We start from the raw sequence: 23,081 nt of genomic DNA on the forward strand, positions 1-23,081 counted from the left end.
GTTGCGCAGGGTGGTGGCAGCTGTTGGCATTAAGATAGAGTTCCATGTGTGTTTTCTTCCTGTACACTACATGTCCCAGTGTGAAATCCCTGTTTCTTGTGATCAGGATATCCATAAAGGGTAAGCTTCTGTTCTCTTCTATTTCCATGGTAAATTTGATATTTCCATGTATACCATTGAGGTGTTGATGGAACTCTAGCAGTTTGTTCCTACCATGTGGCCAAACTACGAAAGTATCGCCAACATGCCTGTAGAAGGCTTTTGGCTTGTGTTTAGCAGAGTCCAGTATTAGCTTTTTGAAGTGTCCCATGTATAGGTTGGCTATGTCTGGTGCTAGGGGGGAGCCCATAGCTACACCATCTATCTGTTCCCACCACATTTGAAATAGGTGGTGGTTAGCACACGGCGAAAGAGCTTGATGATATCCTCCTCAAAGTTTTTCTTTGAGTAAAGCCAGGGAGTCTTCTATTGGTAGGACCCCACCATAACAGCAACTCGCAAGACCGTTGAGATGCTCAACAACTCGGGACTAGAGAAGAATATCATCAGGAAGCTGTACCCGAGGACACTAGCACCATCACATCTCTATGTCCTTCCAAATATCCACAAAGAAGGAGTCCCATTACAACCTATTTTGAACACTATTAACTCGCCAACACATGGTATTGCTAAGCATTTATCACAGATGATAAAACCCTTGGTGGGTTACGGTCCACACCATGTGGGAAACTCAGCTGAGTTTGTGAAGGTACTACAGGGCATGCGGCTGGAAAATGAAGACCTACTACTCAGCTTCAATGTGACATCCTTATTCACGCCACAGTTGCCACCACCCTGTGCAATGCAATTCTGCACTCTGTGCCATAGTGCACAGGGCCAGGTCCACCTGCGATAAAGCAAGTTTGCCAGGAGAATTGCAACACCTCAAGGACACCTTCAAGAAAAATGGATACAATGAGACAAATAAGGAGAGCTCTGAAGACAGACCACAAGAAGAGAGATCGGATGAAGAAGAAGCAATGGGCTGTGCCTTCTTGCCATACGCAGGTCCTCCAATGGCTAAGACCACGAGAATTCTCAAGAAACAGAAAGTGAAGACCATTTTCCACACAGTGAGAAAAATCAAAGACCTTGTTGGTTCAACCAAGGATCCACTACGTCTGATGGCAACTGGTGTGTACAAGATCGGATGTGAATGTGGGATGCAATATATAGGACAGACGCAGCGTTGCATCTCACAGCGCCGGATTGAACACATCAGGCATGGACGCTTGGGTCAGACCAACAAATCTGCTGTGGTGGAACATAGTACTGACGAGAAGCACACTTTTGATTTCAAGGACACAATGAAGATACGCAGTACAAACTGATTTTGGGACTCAGTAATCAAAGAGTCCATAGAAATACAGTTACACAACAAGCTAATCAACTGCGACAGTGGCTACCATCTCAGCACAGCCTGGGAGCCTGCAATCAGGAAAATCAGAGAAGAACATTCCATTCCACCAAGGGCCACAGACGGAGCAGACAGAGATGGATGCCGGGAAATGAACCCTGCACACGTGTCCCCCTCACCACCAGCCGCTCCAGGCGCATCGGGCGATACAGCGGGCGCATGATTAGCTGGCGGCGGGAAGCGGAGAGCGGTCCAGCAGAGATATCAGCTTACGACCGACGATATCCTGACACTTCGACTGAAGATGATGGAGACGCATTCCATCGAAACATTGCTACGAGACGACGACGCTAATTGGCTGACAACCCGTGAAGACTTCATATAAGAGGATATTTATATTGTCGAATCTAGTGGCATGCCTGTTCACCAAACTTAAATCTCATTGAGCATGAGTGGGATGCATTGGGGACGTGTACTGCAGCTCATTCACATGACCCAATTACCATCTATCAGTTTTCAACCATACTGGAGGGGACATCTTACCACAAGTACTGCTTACCAACCTTGCGGCCAGCATGGGTGCATGTTGCATAGCATGCACTGCCATTTGTGGCGATCACACACTCTATTACACACCACGTCCTGCCTTTCGTTGTCCAGGGCACCATCACAAATCACACTGTAATTATTGCCTTTGAATAATAGTGTCATTTATGTTTGTCTTATTGCCTATTTCTTTCAGTTACCTTCTGTACAATATTGTAGCAGTTCTTTTTATGTATGGCTGAAGCCATGTTACTCGGCACTGGCAGAACCATGCGAAAGTTACTTTTGTCCTTAAGCTTTGCACACCAGTGTACAAATTTTAATGTGTCTCCTATACCTGGATCAAAGATTTTAGATTATTTATGTTATGAGACTGATAAATCACAGTTCGGGCACACATGGACGCATGCACACACACATACAAACACACACACACACACACACACACACACACACACACACACACACACACACACAAACAAACAACAAAGGAGGTTGGTAGTCAATTCAATTATCAATCACACAAATTGGCTTTACTTTGTTAACTTAGGAGATATTTAGTTACTGCGTAATGATGTTAAGCTAATGCCATTGGAACTGATCAGAGCAAGAATATTGCACCGGTTATCAGGGGTGTACCTAGGGTTGGCAGGAGTGGCCCCCACCAGGGGCGCAAGAGCAAGGGGGGCACAAATTCGAAAGGCCGCCGACAATGACGTGACGGAACACTGCGCCGCCCTCTGAAAAAATAACGCTGTGCCGCGGCCAGTCTGGTGCGAGAAATTGTGGAAAAATTTGCTACAGAATGGAGAAGAGATAGTGAAAGAAGATGCTCTGATGATGAGAATCTTCTTCGGTTTACTGGGAGGCACTTTCCTCATGTCACTCCAAGTGACCAGTCCAAGAAACGCTGAGTATGGCGTAGATGTGCAGTCTGCTTGAAACAGAATGTGTGCCGTGCCCGGTATTCTTCTAGTCAGGTTGTGCCACAAACTTCTCTTCTCCCCAATACTATTCAATACCTCCTCATTAGTTATATGATCTACCCATCTAATCTTCAGCATTCTTCTGTAGCACCACATTTCGAAAGCTTCTATTCTCTTCTTGTCCAAACTACCTATCGTCCATGTTTCATTTCCATACATGCCTACGCTCCATACAAATACTTTCAGAAACGACTTCCTGACACTTAAATCTATACTCGATGTTAACAAATTTCTCTTCTTCAGAAACGCTTTCCTTGCCATTGCTAGTCTACATTTTATATCCTCTCTACTTCGACCATCATCAGTTATTTTGCTCCCCAAACAGCAAAACTCCTTTACTACCTTAAGTGTCTCATTTCCTAATCTAATTCACTCAGCATCACCCGACTTAATTCAACTACATTCCATTATCCTCATTTTGCTTTTGCTGATGTTCATCTTATATCCTCCCTTCAAGACACTGTCCATTCCGTTCAACTGCTCTTCCAAGTCCTTTGCTGTCTCTGACAGAATTACAATGTCATCGGCAAACCTCAAAGCTTTTATTTCTTCTCCATGAATTTTAATACCTACTCCGAACTTTTCTTTTGTTTCCTTTACTGCTTGCTCAATATACAGATTGAATAGCATCGGGGAGAGGCTACAACCCTGTCTCTCTCCCTTCCCAACCACTGCTTCCCTTTCATGTCCCTCGACTCTTATAACTGCCATCTGCTTTCTGTACAAATTGTAAATAGCCATTCGCTCCCTGTATTTTACCCTTGCCACCTTTAGAATTTGAAAGAGAGTATTCCAGTCAACATTGTCAAAAGCTTTCTCCAAGTCTACAGATGCTAGAAATGTAGGTTTGCCTTTTCTTAGTCTAGCTTCTAAGATAAGTCGTAGGGTCAGTATTGCCTCACGTGTTCCCATATTTCTACGGAACCCAAACTGATCTTCCCCGAGGTCGGCTTCTACCAGTTTTTCCATTCGCCTGTAAAGAAATCGTCTCAGTATATTGCAGCTGTGACTTATTAAACTGATAGTTCAGTAATTTTCACATCTGTTAACGCCTGCTTTCTTTGGGAGTGGAATTATTATATTCTTCTTGAAGTCTGAGGGTATTTCACCTGTCTCATACATTTTCCTCACCAGATGGTAGAGTTTAGTTAGGACTGGCTCTCCCAAGGCCGTCTGTAGTTCTAACGGAATGCTGTCTACTCCTGGGGCCTTGTTTCGACTCCGGTCTTTCAGTGCTCTGTCAAATTCTTCACACAGTATCGTATCTCCCATTTCATCTTCATCTACATTCTCTTCCCTTTCTATAACATTGCCCTCAAGTACATCGCACTTGTATAGTCCCTCTATATACTCCTTCCACCTTTCTGCTTTCTCTTCTTTGCTTAGAACTGGGTTTCCATCTGAGCTCTTAATATTCATACAAGTGGTTCTCTTTTCTCCAAAGGTCTCTTTAATTTTCCTGTAGGCAGTATCTATCTTACCCCTAGTGAGATAAGCCTCTACATCTTTACATTTGTCCTCTAGCCATGCCTGCTTAGCCATTTTGCACTTCATGTCAATCTCATTTTTGAGATGTTTGTATTCCTTTTTGCCTGCTTCATTTACTGCATTTTTGTATTTTCTCCTTTCATCAATTAAATTCAATATTTCTTCTGTTACCCAAGGATTTCTACTAGCCCTCATCTTTTTACCTACTTGATCCTCTGCTGCCTTGACTACTTCATCCCTCAAAGCTACCCATTCTTCTTCTACTGTATTTCTTTCCCCCATTCCTGTCAATTGTTCCCTTATGCTCTCCCTGAAACTCTGTACAACCTCTGGTTCTTTCAGTTTATCCAGGTCCCATCTCCTTAAATTCCCACCTTTTTGCAGTTTCTTCAGTTTTAATCTACAGTTCATAACCAATAGACTGTGGTCAGAGTCCACATCTGCCCCTGGAAATGTCCTGCAATTTAAAACCTGGTTCCTACATCTCTGTCTTACCATTATATAATCTATCTGAAACCTGTCAGTATCTCCAGGCTTCTTCTGTGTATACAACCTCCTTTAGGATTCTTGAACCAAGTGTTAGCTATGATTAAGTTATGCTCTGTGCAAAATTCTACAAGGCGGCTTCCTCTTTCATTTCTTCCCCCCAATCCATATTCACCTACTACATTTCCTTCTCTCCCTTTTCCTTCTATCGAATTCCAGTCACCCATGACTATTAAATTTTCGTCTCCCTTCACTACCTGAATAATTTCTTTTATCTCATCATACATTTCTTCAATTTCTTCGTCATCTGCAGAGCTAGTTGGCATATAGACTTGTACTACTGTGGTAAGCGTGGGCTTCGTGTCTATCTTGGCCACAATAATGCGTTCACTATGTTGTTTGTAGTAGCTTACCCGAACTCCTATTTTTTTATTCATCATTAAACCTACTCCTGCATTACCCCTATTTGATTTTGTATCTATAACCCTGTATTCACCTGACCAAAAGTCTTGTTCCTCCTGCCACCGAACTTCGCTAATTCCCACTATATCTAACTTTAACCTATCCATTTCTATTTTTAAATTTTCTAATCTACCTGCACGATTAAGGGATCTGACATTCCACGCTCCGATCCGTAAGATGCCAGTTTTCTTTCTCCTGATAACGACGTCCTCTTAAGTAGTCCCCGCCCGGAGATCCGAATGGGGGACTATTTTACCTCCGGAATATTTTACCCAAGAGGACGCCATCATCATTTATTCATACAGTAAAGCTGCATGCCCTCGGGAAAAATTATGGCCATAGTTTCACGGTAAGTAAATATTATTTACTTGTCACATTAGCTTATGGCAACAGTTGCAAAATATTACCTTAAAAAAGTACCCAGAAAGTCATATTAGACCTATTTAATAACAATTATCACATACACATATAAACACGATTCGTTGTTAATATTACTGGTCTCATTAATTTTGCTATGGTAATTGCCATATCAAATCTTTTTACCTTATTCTGTTATCTGCGCTGGGTCGACTATTTATTAGCAGATTTGAGGTTTTGAAGGAACATAGATCCTTTTGTCTTAATTGTACTCTCGCCAGGTCAGGGCAATTATGACTTGCCCAAACGTTTGGGGGTGAGGATTTTGATCAAGGAAGGTGAGTCATGTGTTCTGTAATAGCAATATGTTTCCTATGCTCATGCTCATCGCTCATAAACAGCTACAATTCATTCATGTTTGAATGAAACTCTTATTTTGTTTTATCAGGCAGTTAAACATTTTCCCCTTTTTTCTCACAGTAGAATCGCACTATTTATGATTTGAGGCTTCTTACATATATCTGCTTAATTTATGGACTGGTTTTGTTTTCGCAGTCGTTTTTTTGATTTGAAATTCGCAGCAGTAGGTAAAACTACATTATAACAATATATACATATCAAAATCTGTGGAAAGTCATGCATATGTCACTATAAGTTTCAATTGACATAGGTGTTGCCAAAAGCGTCCCTAGGGAAGATACTAAAATTATCAGTCTTGTTGTTAACAAGTACATAAAAAAACCAGAGTTTAACTTTTTATTATTCAAAATAATATGAACTCATTCATCTATAATGCCAGTCATACAATTTTTCTTTCTCACAACTACATTTCATTTACTAAAATTAATAAATATGAACATACTCGTGTTTGATAATTGTAGCACCTTTATTGTTTATTTCAGTAACATTTGATATGCTACCTAAGGGAATTTGGCTGTTCACCATATTGTTTATAACAGATGTACCAGTTAAAATTACACATAAGAAGTATTGAAGATGAAATCAGTTGTTTTATCCTAAATGTCATCACATTCAATAAATATCAAAGTGACACTAATTTCATTATTATCTCAGATGAATGTTTTTGATAAAAACAAGCAGTGTAAAAGAAGCAACTTTGATGTATGTGCCAAGTAGAAGTGAGATATTGATAGTGTCTCTGAAGTTTTTCCACTGTACTACTATCTGCTGTTTTGCCACATGAGGCACGAAGTGTCCCTTCGTGCATTCCACTGAGACTCTACAGGTTAAAGAAATCCAGCAGAATTTTTGTGCATTTCTCAAAGCGTTCGTATGGAATACAGAATGCAGAATGACAACAATAACTTTCTTTAAAACGGAAATAAAGCCTGACGTGTGAAAAATGCTAGATGTTTATTTCTCCCTCCCTTAAAGTTTTCCCTCCCCCCCTCCCCTCCAGACATTGATGACCCCTTCACAGTTTTTTCTGTATGTAAAGCTGGTATTATCAGGTGTGAACCAAAGTTTCTGGTCCATTCACACAGGTAACAATGAACCATCCAGATTAATAATGGACATTATTGTGTAAAAAAGTGTCAATAGCAGACGTTGAATGCAAAGTCGCCTTTGTATTTTTCACCTTTGATTGAAAGTGTCCTTCTAACTCTAACGCTCATTCCCTTTTTAATATCAGATCTACATGCATTGCGCATTCAAGGTTCACTAAAACTGGCGATACCGTACTAGGCAATTTGCATTCGTAAAACAAGCTCTGAGCACTTCAGTTTCAGTCATATCTAGTTGCGACATATTTCTCGATACACATTGTATCTCTCTAGGGGAAATTTTTTTGAAACAAATAGGTTAACTCTAAATTCTCTAGCTCTTACATCGGTAGTATTGTCTACTCTAAAGCAACATCATGTGCACAATGTGGTTTCCCTGGCAATAAAATTTGTTTGAATTCAAAGAAATATTAAAAAGTCATGCATTTACTGTCACCGTTATTTCTGATATACTTCTACATTGTTTTGTTGCTTTGGTTTTTTACCTCGATATATGAAATTCAGACCAAATCAAAGAGTCAATGGATGAGCTTTCTCTATAGCTTACTTCTATTCTCTTCATCTTGCACCATTTTACATTGTTGAACGCTTTTTCTAGGTCTACAAATCCTATGAAAGTGTCTTGATATTTCTTCAGTCTTGCATCCATTATCAGTTGCAGTGTCGTGACTGCCTCTCTGGTGTCTTTACCTTCCTTAAAGCCAAACTGATCATCCCCAAACAGATCCTCAATTTTCTTTTCCATTCTTATATATATTATTCTCATCAGTATCTTCAATGCATGAGATGTTAATCTGATCGTCCGGTAGTTCTTACATCTATCTGCCTTTTCTATCTTTGCTATCTTCGGAATTGTGCGCATGATATTTGTCCGAAAGTGTGATGGTATGTCGCCAGTATCATAGATTCTACTCACCTAGTTGAAGAGTCGTTTGGTTGCTACTTCTCCGAATGACTTCAGAAATTTCGATGGAATGTTACCTATCCCCTCAGCCTTTTTTGATTTCAAGACCTCCAAAGTCCTCTTAAATTCTGCCTCTAATACTGGATCCCCTATGTTTTCCATGTCAACACTCGTCTCTTCTTCTAGCACTCCATCTGACACGTCTTCCCCCTAATAGAGTCCTTCAATGTATTCTTCCCATCTATCTGCCCTCTCCTTTGCACTCAGCAGTGGAATTCCCACTGTACTCTTAATGTTACCACCGTTGCTTTTAACCCGGCAGTGCACATGCCTGGAAACGGGACGCACAAACGTCAAACACGTAGCTGTTCTTTCAGACCCTTACAGATTACATCGATTTTTAATTACCATCAGACGACTCTTATTGTCATCTTTCATATGTGCTGACAAGATAGCTTCTTTTAACCAATTTTCAGACATTGTATTAATGGGAAGATTTCTCCGTGGTCTGACAGACCAGCTTGAGTTTACTGCTGGGTTAATTTCCCCGAATGTTGTTTTCACTTTTTTATATACTGAATCAGTCTTACTGACGATCATTTCATTTTCAATTTCTTCACATTTTTCCTGCAACCATTTTGCATTAGCTGCCTTGCATTTCCTATTTATTTCATTTGTAAGTGACTTGTATTTCTGTATTCCTGGATTTCCCTGAACATTTTTATACTTCCTCCTTTCATCAATCAAATGAAGTATTTCCTCTGTTACCCACGGCTTCTTCGTATTTACCTTCCTTGTTCCTGTGTTTATCATCCCAGCATCTGTGATTGCTGTTTTTAGAGATGTCCACTCTTCTTCACTTGAACTTCCTACTCTGGTATTCACGACCGCAGTGTCCGCAGCCTTCGCGATCTTCAAACCTGTCTCATCATTCTTCAGAGCTTTGGTATCCCATTTAATTCACGACTGGTTCTTTCAGATGGTTGTCTTAAACTTAAGCCTATTCTTCAACATTACTGAATTGTGATCTGAGTCTATATCGGCTCCTGGGTACACTCTAAAATCTAATATCTGATTTCCGGTGATCTTTTGCATGCACACACATTTGCGCAGATATCTGTGCAGACAAATAGTAACGTGTGGATCGGCCTTTCCTTGTAAACGCCAACACACTAAATAAATGCTTTCGTGATTTCTTTTAGGTAACTTCCACTGTGTCTCAGCAGCTGAAATTTGGCATGTGGGTTTAAGTGACATCAACTACAAGTGGCAGAAATCAAGGCAAGTTTTGACATGACAAGTCTGATTATCTCATCTAGATTTGGCCTGACCTGGGGAGAGTACTTGAGCCAATTGGTGGTACTTGAGCCCAGAGGGTTCCTTTGTGTGTGGCTCATTATAAATTATTCATATGTTATTGTTATTATTATGTGTATAGGTTCATTTTATTTTCATTTATATTTCATTCCCGGTTAAAACATTTCCTTTCATACAGCAAATACACTCCTGGAAATGGAAAAAAGAACACATTGACACCGGTGTGTCAGACCCACCATACTTGCTCCGGACACTGCGAGAGGGCTGTACAAGCAATGATCACACGCACGGCACAGCGGACACACCAGGAACCGCGGTGTTGGCCGTCGAATGGCGCTAGCTGCGCAGCATTTGTGCACCGCCGCCGTCAGTGTCAGCCAGTTTGCCGTGGCATACGGAGCTCCATCGCAGTCTTTAACACTGGTAGCATGCCGCGACAGCGTGGACGTGAACCGTATGTGCAGTTGACGGACTTTGAGCGAGGGCGTATAGTGGGCATGCGGGAGGCCGGGTGGACGTACCACCGAATTGCTCAACACGTGGGGCGTGAGGTCTCCACAGTACATCGATGTTGTCGCCAGTGGTCGGCGGAAGGTGCACGTGCCCGTCGACCTGGGACCGGACCGCAGCGACGCACGGATGCACGCCAAGACCGTAGGATCCTACGCAGTGCCGTAGGGGACCACACCGCCACTTCCCAGCAAATTAGGGACACTGTTGCTCCTGGGGTATCGGCGAGGACCATTCGCAACCGTCTCCATGAAGCTGGGCTACGGTCCCGCACACCGTTAGGCCGTCTTCCGCTCACGCCCCAACATCGTGCAGCCCGCCTCCAGTGGTGTCGCGACAGGCGTGAATGGAGGGACGAATGCAGACGTGTCGTCTTCAGCGATGAGAGTCGCTTCTGCCTTGGTGCCAATGATGCTCGTATGCGTGTCTGGCGCCGTGCAGGTGAGCGCCACAATCAGGACTGCATACGACCGAGGCACACAGGGCCAACACCCGGCATCATGGTCTGGGGAGCGATCTCCTACACAGGCCTACACCACTGGTGATCATCGAGGGGACACTGAATAGTGCACGGTACATCCAAACCGTCATCGAACCCATCGTTCTACCATTCCTAGACCGGCAAGGGAACTTGCTGTTCCAACAGGACAATGCACGTCCGCATGTATCCCGTGCCACCCAACGTGCTCTAGAAGGTGTACGTCAACTACCCTGGCCAGCAAGATCTCCAGATCTGTCCCCCATTGAGCATGTTTGGGACTGGATGAAGCGTCGTCTCACGCGGTCTGCACGTCCAGCACGAACGCTGGTCCAACTGAGGCGCCAGGTGGAAATGGCATGGCAAGCCGTTCCACAGGACTACATCCAGCATCTCTACGATCGTCTCCATGGGAGAATAGCAGCCTGCATTGCTGCGAAAGGTGGATATACACTGTACTAGTGCCGACATTGTGCATGCTCTGTTGCCTGTGTCTATGTGCTTGTGGTTCTGTCAGCGTGATCATGTGATGTATCTGACTCCAGGAATGTGTCAATAAAGTTTCCCCTTCCTGGGAAAATGAATTCATGGTGTTCTTATTTCAATTTCCAGGAGTGTAGATGGGACCTAAAAAACTATCAGTAAGTGCATTTAAAAAACTAAGAAAAGAAAAGAAAATAACTGCAGTTCTCCTTTCAGGAGACTTGAAAAATTGGCTAAAACCCAAAAAGAAGGTGGACAGCAGTAACACTGCAACAGATCAAGACGAGAGTAATGCCAATTTTGAATCTGATGATACAGAAACACATCCACATACAAATGATGACAACCAACCACAACCATCAACTTCCCATCATATAGCACCACCAGTTTCAGAAAACAACTATGAAGAGTACGAATCTTCCACATGTAGTTCTTTAGATGAGGAAGGATCAGCAGTTGGTTGTCATGACTTACCTCAACTACAAGAAGACTGTTCACCAGAAATAGGTGAAAAAGTTTTTAATGATCCAAAAAAATCGCCAAGCTATCCATTGATTACTGATAGTATTTGAATTGTGCTGGTTGAACGTGGCCCTCAAATAGTTGATGTAGCAACCATCAAGTTTCCCGTGTCAGATGGAGATAGACATTTCGATGGCAAGTGGTTTTACAAAAAGCTCACAAATGGCGAATGTGTGTGAAGACAATGGTTACTTTATAGCCAGTCGGAAGATTCTCTATTTTGTTTTCCCTGTCTCCTGTTTGGGAAGGATCATCGTGGAAAGTTATCTTCATTTTCAGATTTTAATAAAGGCTTCAATGACTCTCATTTACAATCACGAAAACTCGTCCAGCCACAGGTTGTGTTGCATGCAGTGGAAAGATTTGCAAAACCGACTAAAACAAATGAAAACTGTAGATGATGAAATTCAAGAAAGTATTCAGAAGGAGGTAGAGAAGTGGAGGAACATACTGAAAGTAGTCATAGATGTAATTATATTTTGTGCTAAGAATAAAAGCTACCACTTTAAGGAACAGCAAAGAAAGAAATCATTGGTGAGTCAAGTAGTAGATTTTTTAAAATCACATTAGAACTAATAAGTCACTATCATCCTAAATTAGCAGAACATATGGCATACATAAAAATCAAATAAAAAGGCACTCAGTTACTTTTCCCCTAAAGTCCAAAATGAGCTCATAACTTTAATTGGAAGCAATGTGAGGCAGAAAATCTTGAATCAAATAAAAAATGGAAAATACTTTTCGATCATCTTTGACTGCACACCAGACAGTGCTCACATTGAGCAAATGAGCCAAGTTATTAGATTTGTTGACTTGTCAGATGGGAAGTGTCAAGTTAAAGAAAGTTTCATTGACTTTATCAACACTAATGAAAAAACAGGTGAAGGCATTTCAGCTGACATTCTTAAAAAACTTAAAGAAGATGGGCTAAGTATTGATAATTGCAGAGGTCAGGGTTATGATAATGGCAGCAATATCGCTGAAAAATATATCAGTGTGCAAGCTCAGATCATCAAACAAAATGATAGTCCTCGGTTTGTACCATGTGCTGCACATAGTTTAAACCTTATCGGATCGCGTGCTGCCACTGTATCACCTCTAATGATTACTTTTTTTGGAACAGTTCAAAAGATATTTACTTTCTTCAGTGGCTCTACAGGAAGGTGGCAAGCTGTGTTAAGTAACTTCGACATTATGTTGAAGGGTCATTGTGACACTAGGTGATCAACCAAATGAAGAGCAGTCACCACTTTAAACAGAACACTGAACAAACTGTATGCAAGTCTGGAGGAAATAGCTGATATGAACCAAGACAAATGGAACCTGGAAACATCAGTGGGGGCTCAGGGACTCATAAAGCAAATCGACTTCAAATTCCTATGTCTTTTGCATCTGTGGGAAAGGATTCTAGTCTCGATTGATAAAATCAGCAAGTCACTTCAGAAAGAGACTGTTGCAGTCAACAAGGCTAGCAAAATAATAAAGGGATGGTCAAATATGATTCAGGAAATCCGAGATGAAGGTATTGGTACAGCAATCGACTGTGCAACAAAGCAAGCACAAGAAATCGGTATCGATGATAATTTTGCTGAAAAAAGACGAAAGATCATAAACCAACGTCTTTCAGATTCAAACAAACAAATGCATGATTACTATCTCAACTGAAAACAGGTGTTTCAGAGGGACATAAATTTGGCTTATGATCAAATCATAACATAGCTTACTAAGAGGTATGAGGCAATGGCTTCAATATCTTCAGAATTTTATTTTCTAATGGAAGAAGCTTTAAAAAAAGAGCCAATTGATGTTCTTCTTAAACATGCTGCAGATTTTGGGATTAAATTTCACATGATGTAGATGTAGTTGAGCTGTCACAAGAATTGGAAATTTTTCGAATGCAAGCTAAAGAACTGAGTAACGATGTTGAAAAAGCAACACCACTTGAAATTCTTAAAAAGATTCAAGAGCTTTAGATATATATCTGAATATCCAAATAGCTCTTAGAATTACTTAACACTTCCTGTTATGGTGGCCTCTTGTGAGCAAAGCTTCAGTAAAATAAAGCTCATCACGAATTATTTAAGCTCATCCATGGGACAGGAGCGTTTGTAAAATTTAGCCATTTTATCAACTGAACATGAAGAGGTAGCGAAACTTAACTTAGAGGAATTAATTGATAATTTTGCAAAAATCAAAGCCAGGAAAGTAGCATTTAAGTAGATTAACTGAGCTTAGTAACAGCGTTAAGTTAAATTTGATATAGGTATTCCTAGCAACTCAATGTATTTTGAAATAGACTTTGTAAAATATAATGAGTTTTTGTATTTAAATGTGTGTTTCTGTTTCTTATTCCTTCATAACACCTTTGATTCTGGGCTGTAAATTAGTTTCATTCTATATTAAATTTCTGTAAATTAACAATACTTCATATATATATTTTCCAAGAAACGCCTTCACATTTTCTTGGGACAAGGGAAAATATCAATCTCTCTGTATTAATAAGGGGGTGCATTCTTTGCTTCCTGGGGAGATCTTTAGAGGGCGCCATTTTAAATTCTTGCCAGGGGTGCCACATACCTAAGGTACACCAGTGCCAGTTTTCAATGTAGTGTGCTAATGAAAATTTTTTTTGGAGAATGAAAACAATATGATGGATTATCTTAAGTTTGACGTGCTGCCAGAAACTTTGGTAGCACCTGCTGTTACTGAAATTAGAAATATTGATTACAATATTCATTACTGTAATTTCTATATGTTTCACATTTTGTCTTATTTCAGATGTTATTTAAAACTGTAATCTTGACTTGGTCTTGTCTATCGGGATGAAAAATTATGTTGCTTTGGTAATCAAAGTAATGAAATTTTTGCAAGCTCAAAAATGTAAGTTCCTGGACACTTTACGCATGTTTACTTCCACCTGAAGTATTGATCAAAATATTATAAATACAGAAAAAAAGCAATGTAAAACACGAAAATGTGCTATCTACACATAACTGCTTATAATTTTAAATGAATCTGGAATGAGAGGCCAATGTAGATACCTAACATGTGCTTCTTCAGCTGCTCGATCAATTTTCTTGGCAACTTCCTTGATGTATTCTCGAGCTTGTGATTTTGGCATCCAATCCATTGATTCTAATATAATGTCCTCCAAATACGTGTCCACTGTATCTTGGCTTACTTTCATCAGCTGAAAAGAAGATAAACCTCATAAGAATCATCACTCTTTTTGCCTTTCCTCATATACAACATAATAGTTTTAGTTAGCACATGAAAGCTGCAGTGGACGAAAAAAGGAACTAGATACTGGTTGACTGTTGGCTCAGAGACTCTGTTTTACTGCTGAGCCACCTAACTGAAAAGGCTTTCATCCACATTTTATAATGGCGCCTTTTCTACTCAAAATGTATGTGCTTTGCCATAATACTATTGGCTTAGTGTTCAAAGTGACTTCAAGTAAAATGTATTATATAATATTGATGACAGAATGTGGGAGGAGCTGAATACCAGTGTCATATCCATTCCTCTTGTACAGAAACAAGATGACAGTTAGTCTTAGAAGCCCCTATCTGATGGGTATCTTACCCTTAACAGTTACACAAACTTCAAGAAATAATACTACACTGACAGCTGGCAGGATGTTTTGGCAGCTCACTCCCATTATTAATTTCTCTTTATTGCGTAGTGTAGCCCATTGTGCTGATTATCTTTGATTGTCCTTTTATGTGTATATGTGTTATCTTTGATTATATATTTTTGGTAATGCTCCTGGTCTAGACACACATTGTCTCAGTTGCATTCCGTTTGTATCAACATATGAAGTTTCATATGTAATCCTGTGCTCCTGTAGCACAAATAAAGAGTAAACGTCATGATTCATAAATCTGTTGCAAGTTGCTGCTGCTCTGACAACAAAGAATGGGTGCAGGAACAAATCATGTTCCACTGCATAAATAATTTTCCCATTTACCACGGCTATGACATGATGTCAATCACATGAAGGTTATCTCCAAAACTCAAAACAACCTTGGCAGCACGTGGGCAGGCCCACTGATGCTAAGACTGGTTTGATTATGCTGCAGAAGTTATGTTGTGCAGTCATGATCTCTCCCCATGCAATTTACATATTTTTGGAGGTGGCCACTGATTTGCTTAGGATGAAGAGGTGCACACCTGGCTGCAATCATGGTTCTGTAGGCAACCGCACATATTTCTACATGAAGACATTGACCATCTCGTCTCACATTGGGATAAAATATTAATAGGTGTGATGATTACTTGTGAAATAATAAACAGTTTACTTACTTTTTCCATCTGTCTCATTTTCATTTGATTACCCCTTACATTATCGGCCTGCTTTAACAATCTACTAGCCAGAAAAAACTGGCATTTCTTGGCTATTCTTTTTGCCAGTTTTCTATTAGTAAATAAAAAGAATTGTTTTTATAATGTTGAAATAATTTCATTTCCATGTATTCGTGGGAGCACCTTTCAAATTATGAAACAGGCATATAAAGAATTATGTATAATACACAAATTTGTAAGTACAGTATTCAAATTAAGAAACCTAATATTTTTGTATGCTGAATGTAGCTGCTTCACGTGTCTACAATGTGATTTTGTAAAGGCCTCTACGGCAATGCCTCTTCATAGCTCTATGAATGGCTGTTGTTTTCCCCTACAGCCATTTGTGCTTTGCAGTTGAAAGCTGTTGAAAGGCCTGTAGGTGTCAGCGATTTCCTTAAGTTGACTCTACTATAGGAGTGTATTATCAGTAAAGAAAAAATGTATTAAAACTTCATACACGATACAGTATTTTTTCATGCATTTCAATGTTTATGACATTGCATCACTTGATCTATGTACTGGACAATGATATATTTGTATAGGTACAGTCAGCTGCATATACACTGAAGCACCAAAGAAACTGGTATAGGCAAATGTATTCAGATACAGAGATATGTAAGCAGGCAGATTATGGCGTTGCAGTAGGCAACACCTACATAAGACAACAAGTGTCTGGCGCAGTTGTTAGATTGGTTACTGCTGCTACAATGACAGGTTGTCAACATTTATGTGAGTTTGAATGTGGTGTTACAGTTAGCACATGGGCGATAGGACACAGCATCTCCGAGGTAGCGATGAAGTGGGGATTTTCCTGTATAACCATTACACAAGTGCAACGTGAATATCAGGAATCCAACAAAACATCAAATCTCCAACATTGCCGCAGCTGGAGAAAGATCCTGAAAGAAAGGAACCAACGATGGCTGAAGAGAATCGTTCAATGTGGCTGAAGTGTAGCCTTTACATAAATTGCTGCACCATCAACAAGTGTCAGCATGTAAACCATTCAACAAAACATCATCGATATGGGCTTTTGGAGCCAAAGGCCCACTCATGTACCCTTGATGAATGTACAACACAAAGCTTTACACCTTGCCTGGGCCTGTCAACACTGACACTGGATTTTTGGTGACTGGAAACATGTTGCCTGGTCGGACGAGTCTCGTTTCAAATTGTATCGAGTGGATGGATGTGCACAGGTATGTAGACAACCTCATGAATCCATGAATCATGCGTGTCACCAGGGGACTGTTCAAGCTTATGGAGGCTCTGTAATGGTGTGGGGAATGCGCAGCTGGAGTGATTTGGGACCCCTGATACATCTAGATAAGACTATGACAGGTGACACATACGTAAGCATCCTGTGTGGTCACCTGCATCCACTCATGTCCAGTACGCATTCTGATGGACTTACGCAATTCCAGCAGGACAATGAGACACCCCACATGTCCAGAATTGCTACAGAGTGGCTCCAGAACACTCTTCTGAGTTTAAACACTTCTGCTGGCCACCAAACTCCCCAGAGGTGAACATTATTGGGCATATCTGAGATGCCTTGCAATGTGCTGTTCAATGTGCTGCCACCCCCTCATACTCTTACAGATTTATGGACAGACCTGCCAGATTCATGGTGTCAATTCCCTCCAGCACTACTTCAGACATTAGTCGAGTGCATATCATGTCGTGTTGTGGCACTTCTGTATTCTCGCGGGGGACCTACACGATTTTAGGCAGTTGTACCAGTTACTTTGGCTCTTCAGTGTATGAGTACTGCCTGCAAAATATGTTGCAAATAGAGTTAGGAACAAAGAAGTAATAAATTTAAACATCGTCCATGATGTGGCAGCTTTTCACACATGTCGGTGTCTATAATGTCGCGTCTCCTGATCTAAGTGTTATTCAATGACATACTTTTTTTATGTACATTCAGCATCATATGTGGATACTGTCTGCAAAATATGTTGTGAATACTTAGTAGCAAAGAAGTAACAAATTTAACTATCAAGCACAAAGCATCATATCTCCTGAGCTATGTGTGGTACCATGATACAGTTTTTATGTGCATTTAGCATCCTATGTGGATACTCTCTGTGAAATTTATAGCAAATAAAGTTAGTAGCATGTCACACATAAAGCAGCAGTTTTTCACTCATTTTATTGTTTATTATAGACTATGTGATCAAAAGTATCCAGACACCCCAAAAAAAACATATGTTTTTCATATTAGGTGCATTGTGCTGGCACCTACTGCCAGGTACCCATATCGGTGACCCCAGTAGTCATTAGACATCGTGAGAGAGTCGAATGGGGCACTCTGTGGAACTCATGGACTTTGAACATGGTCAGGTGATTGGGTGTCACTATCATATGTCTGTATGAGAGATTTCCACACTCCTAAACATCCTTAGGTCCACTGTTTCTGATGTGATAGTGAAGTGGAAATGTGAAGGGACACGTACAGCACAAAAGCGCACAGGCTGACTTTAGCTGTTGACTGACAGAGACCGCTGACAGTTGAAGAGGGTCGTAATGTGTAATAGGCAGACATCTATCCAGATCATCACACAGGAATTCCAAACTGCATCAGGATCCACTGCAAGTACTATGACAGTTAGGCGGGAGGTGAGAAAACATGGATTTCATGGTTGACTGGCTGCTCATAAGCCACACATCACACCGGTAAATGCCAAATGACGCCTCGCTTGGTGTAAGGAGTGTAAACATTGGACAATTGAACAGTGGAAAAACATTGAGTGGAGTGACAAATCACGGTACACAATGTGGCAATACGATGGCAGGCTGTGGGTATGGTGAATGCCTGGCGAACGTCATTTGCCAGCATGTGTAGTGCCAACAATAAAATTTGGAGGTCATGGTGTTACGGTGTGGTCATGTTTTTCACGGAGAGGGCTTACATCACTTGTTATTTTGTGTGGCAGTATCACGGCATAGGCCTACATTGATGTTTTAAGCACCTCCTTGCTTCCCACTGTTGAAGAGCAATTCAGGAGATGGTGACTGCATTTTTCAACATGATCGAGCACCTGTTCATAATGGCCTGTGGTGGAGTGGTTACACAACAATAACATCCCTGAATCCTCTATAACACCTTTGGGATGTTTTGGAGCACCAACTTCATGCCAGGCCTCACTGACTGACATTGATACTTCTCCTCAGTGTTGCGCTCTGTGAAGAATGGGCTGCCATTCCCCAAAAAGCCTTCCAGCACTAGACTGAACGTATGCCTGCGAGAGTGGAAGCTGTCATCAAGGTTAAGGGTGGGCCAACAGCAAATTGAATTCCCGCATTACCGATGGAGAGCGCCACGAACTTGTAAGTCATTTTCAGCCAGGTGTCTGGCTACTTTTATTCACACAGTGTATCAGAGCTCCTGAACTACGATAGGTAGGTGTTTTTTATCACCAACAGTGATTGTAGCCTGACATTAAGGGATATATGTACCAAGTCTAGCTGAATCAGTCCACTCAATTAGGAGGTGCGCATGACACACACACACACACACACATACATATATCCATTTTTATAGTATGTATGAATCTTGCAGGGACTACACATGGAGATGGACATGGCTGGGGAAGGTGGGGGGGGGGGGGGGGAAGGGTAGTGAGAGAGGAGGAGGATCATGGATGACAGAGAAAAGAAGAGGAGGAGGAGATGGAGACAGTGAGTGTGAAGAAGGCTAAGATGGTAGAATGAGAGCAGGGGGTGGGGGCTGGAGTGTGCGAGGGAGGGGGGGGGGGGCCAGAAGAGCTGGACAAAGAAGGGATGGAAAGAGAGAAGAGGATGAAGATATGCATAGAGAGAGAGGAGGAGAAGATGATCAGTGGGAGGAGGTACGTTGTGCAGGTAGTATTGGCATGCCTTGTAGAGTTTACACATGCTGATGAGCATTACTGAGTGGAAATGCAATATACAGTGCACTAATATGGAAGCAGTAGTGAAAACACTTATATGTGATCTTTCAAACCATGTTCAGTGCTGGGCATTTAAACTGACTCTCACTGAAAACATTTAATGAAGTAACTTAGTTGAACACTATAATAGGCAATTTAAGACTGCTTTCTTGAATACCAGAAAGAGGTATCTGCAGTATCTGAAGGAAAAACAAAATAGAGATGCAATGGTTTCCCCCAACCAGTTTAAGGGGACACAGTCGCGAGGGAACTCCCATAAGGAATCAATGCTAAAACGAGCAAACGTTAGGTACACTTTCTGAAGTAACTAATGGAGATAAAGACCTGAAACTTTTACAGTGTACAGCTGAAACATCATTCTCAAATCACATAAAAATGGTTAATGTATTTTATATATTTCATGAGTAATAATTTTTTTGTTCTATAAGACAAAAAAATAAAACTTTTCTAAACACCTTGGAACTTGTAAATCTGTTCTTTTTATCACCACTGGTCTATTTTTTTATCTACGTAATCATCGTTGTATTAACAAGAGATACTGTAAGTCTGATGTCTGTAGCAGTCATAGTTTTTGAGAAAAGTGTACCAGAAGGTCAAAAAATGTAGTTTTGAGAAAAATGGTATTAAAGTTTTACATGCAAGCAAGTAATGTACAATGTCATACAGACACACTTTTAAAACATTCCAGGGCTATACTGTGGCTCAGCTTCTTGATCTTTCTCTTCTTTTCTTCTTTTCTTTGATCTTCTGGTTATCCTGGCCTCCTTGGTAGCATTGCCTGCAGAAATATCAGCATAACGGATACGGTCCATGTCAATCTTTTTCAGTCCCCTTTCAGTATTGATACCATCCTTTGTTCCCAAGAGTCTTAATACATCAGTCTTCTTTGACACACCAGCATTGAAGCACATCACTGCATCAAGAACACCAAATTTTAGTGTTTCTTTTCTTACGAAAACAGTTTTTGGTAGCCTTGTCCAAATGACAAAACCCAAATGAAAGTTTTTCCATGGAGACACTTTTTCAAGAGCTCTTGTTGGCTAAGGTCTCTGAAAATGGGTTTCACAGCTAGCAGGATTTTTTATGGAATTGAATGTTTGTGCTTATAGCTGGAAGATGTAGCTGGGTTGTTGAATTTGCACCAGCTGTCAGGTCCCCATGGGCAAAGGTTATGTTGTGGTTCCTCATCTGTTGAAATTTTATGAAAGAATACAGCCCAGATGGCTCTCCTCATTGCTTCTACATTGTTGCAGTTATTTCTAATGGCCATACCATAATAAGTCTGGATCCTGTCTATTTCAGCCTTTGTCAGGCCCCTTTACCACCTAACTTTTTTTCCTTACATATCTTTAGAAGTCATGATCCCAGTCTTTTCTGTACATGTCCTATACATTCCAGTTTATTAATTTTGACTCTAGGCCCATAAGGTTTATCTTCTACCACTTTCTGATAAGCCTTACTGTCCCCGTCCCCAAGATAGTCTGCATAGAGGATACCTCTTGACTGCACAGACCTTTTGAAAATGTTAGCAACACCAGCCACTTCCATGCCTCCACTAGAACCATCATAGTCCTTTTTGCACACATGTTGTATAGTGGGATTTTTGCTACAGATGTCACAGAACTTAGTAATAATTTCAATATCCAGAACCTTTCCAGTATCAAAAGAAGTTGCTGACACAATGCCATTTGGGGATGTATGCCCACGTTTCTGCCAACTGCCATCAAAACCAGCAGAAATTTGCCTTGGGTCAGATTTCGTATCATTCAACTGAACTGCTTCTTTGGTTGCTTTCAACATTGTAGATTCACTTACCTCAGCTACAACTGCACCAATAGTCTTGTTGTAAACATCAAACTTTCTTGGAGGTGGAGGAATGTTCATCACTGCACAAAGAACAGCACCTGCACTTCGCCCTTTTCCAATAGATCTAAGTGCATACACTAATCTTATATTGTTTTCATACAATCTGCTTCTTGTTACATGGGATGACATTGTATTGGCAGTACAGCTACATTCCAAACATGTCAAAACTAAATTACAAACAATTCCCTTGGTTTTCACTACATCTTTGTGCAAAGTAACGTTTCCACCACAGTTTTTACAATTTGTGTGTTTTTCGATAAGTTCATGTAATAACCTCATGGAGATCAGAATGTTTGTGTCAGTAACAACAGAAACACTGTTCACACCACATAGTGCATTGTCATGCATTTGAGAGGCACTTGGAAAACCGGCAGCACCTAGAAGCTTCTTGCTTGAAGCACTGACACTCGCACTGACTTCACTTTCAATATTATTTTCTGCCCTCTGTTCAAAACTAGCAGTTTCACAGTTTATTTTTACATTTTTATTTCCATGAAACTTAGGCTTATATCCAAACTTCCTTATTCCACCCACTGTGTTACAACATTTCACAAAATCATTACATTTGTATCACCAAAAGGTAAACAACTAGGATGAAGAAACTGACAAACAATAGTCGACAATGCAAACAGTCTGGCAAACATCAGAATAACAATTGTCTCTTGCAACGCAAATAAAGAGTATTTATATCCGTGGAACATAAATGATTGTTGTACTACAGTCAATGCTGACTACTGCGCAAGACACAGCAAAAATGGACGTGGCGCTAGTTACCGTGCTTCACAAACAAATTAATAACTCCAAATCTAATAATCAGATTTGTATGAAACAAACGGCATTTTGTAGCCAAATAATTGGAGCATAGATTAAGACTAAAAAAAAATTTGATTTTTTTGAGCCTGTTCGTGACTGTGTCCCCTTAAACACGCTGGAACTCATGGCTCTCCACAGCCACTTATATGGCAGAATATTTTGAAGAAATGACTGACTTCTTGCAGAGTTTGAGCTGTTTAATGCAGGCTTTGAGTTATGTCAGGTTGCTATTGGGTGATCAAAGAACATGCATGTGACTTAATATGATTAGTTTCTTAGAGACTTCAAAATATTATACTCTGCTTATATAAAATTAAAACAGCCTGAAGAATGTTGCAGTATTATGGGCAAAGAAATTTTTAGTGATGAAATAAATAAGATTTTAAAAGGACAAATAAGTAAGTACTTTATGCAGAAGTTAATGAGGCACTGAAGAGCACTAGGTTGCATCTTCAGAATTCATGTTATAACCCAAGGACAATAAACTTGATCCATAGTAATGTAGACATGCCAAGGATCATGCAATCTGTAATTGGAATGATTGGCCTCATCAGTGCAGATACTCTGAAGGGGTTATAAATCTCTTCACTATTTTGCTGAGAAGCATGTGTCCACACATTCATGAAATATTGACATAGTCAAGTATCTGCAGGAAACAG

General features: G+C 40.5%; 1 protein-coding gene across 4 annotated transcripts in view; it reads right to left on the minus strand.

Annotated features, from left to right (window-relative positions):
* The window catches only part of LOC126484113 (cilia- and flagella-associated protein 91-like), a 347,241-nt gene that overhangs the window by 84,811 nt on the left and 239,349 nt on the right, over window positions 1-23,081 (minus strand). For all 4 annotated transcript variants that reach the window (XM_050107494.1, XM_050107492.1, XM_050107493.1 and 1 more), the window contains one exon: window positions 14,503-14,651. In XM_050107494.1, coding sequence (XP_049963451.1) covers window positions 14,503-14,651 — 149 coding nt within the window. The remainder of the gene's footprint in view (window positions 1-14,502; window positions 14,652-23,081) is intronic.

The sequence above is a fragment of the Schistocerca serialis genome, chromosome 6 (assembly GCF_023864345.2).
Source record: "Schistocerca serialis cubense isolate TAMUIC-IGC-003099 chromosome 6, iqSchSeri2.2, whole genome shotgun sequence".
NCBI lineage: Eukaryota > Metazoa > Arthropoda > Insecta > Orthoptera > Acrididae > Schistocerca > Schistocerca serialis.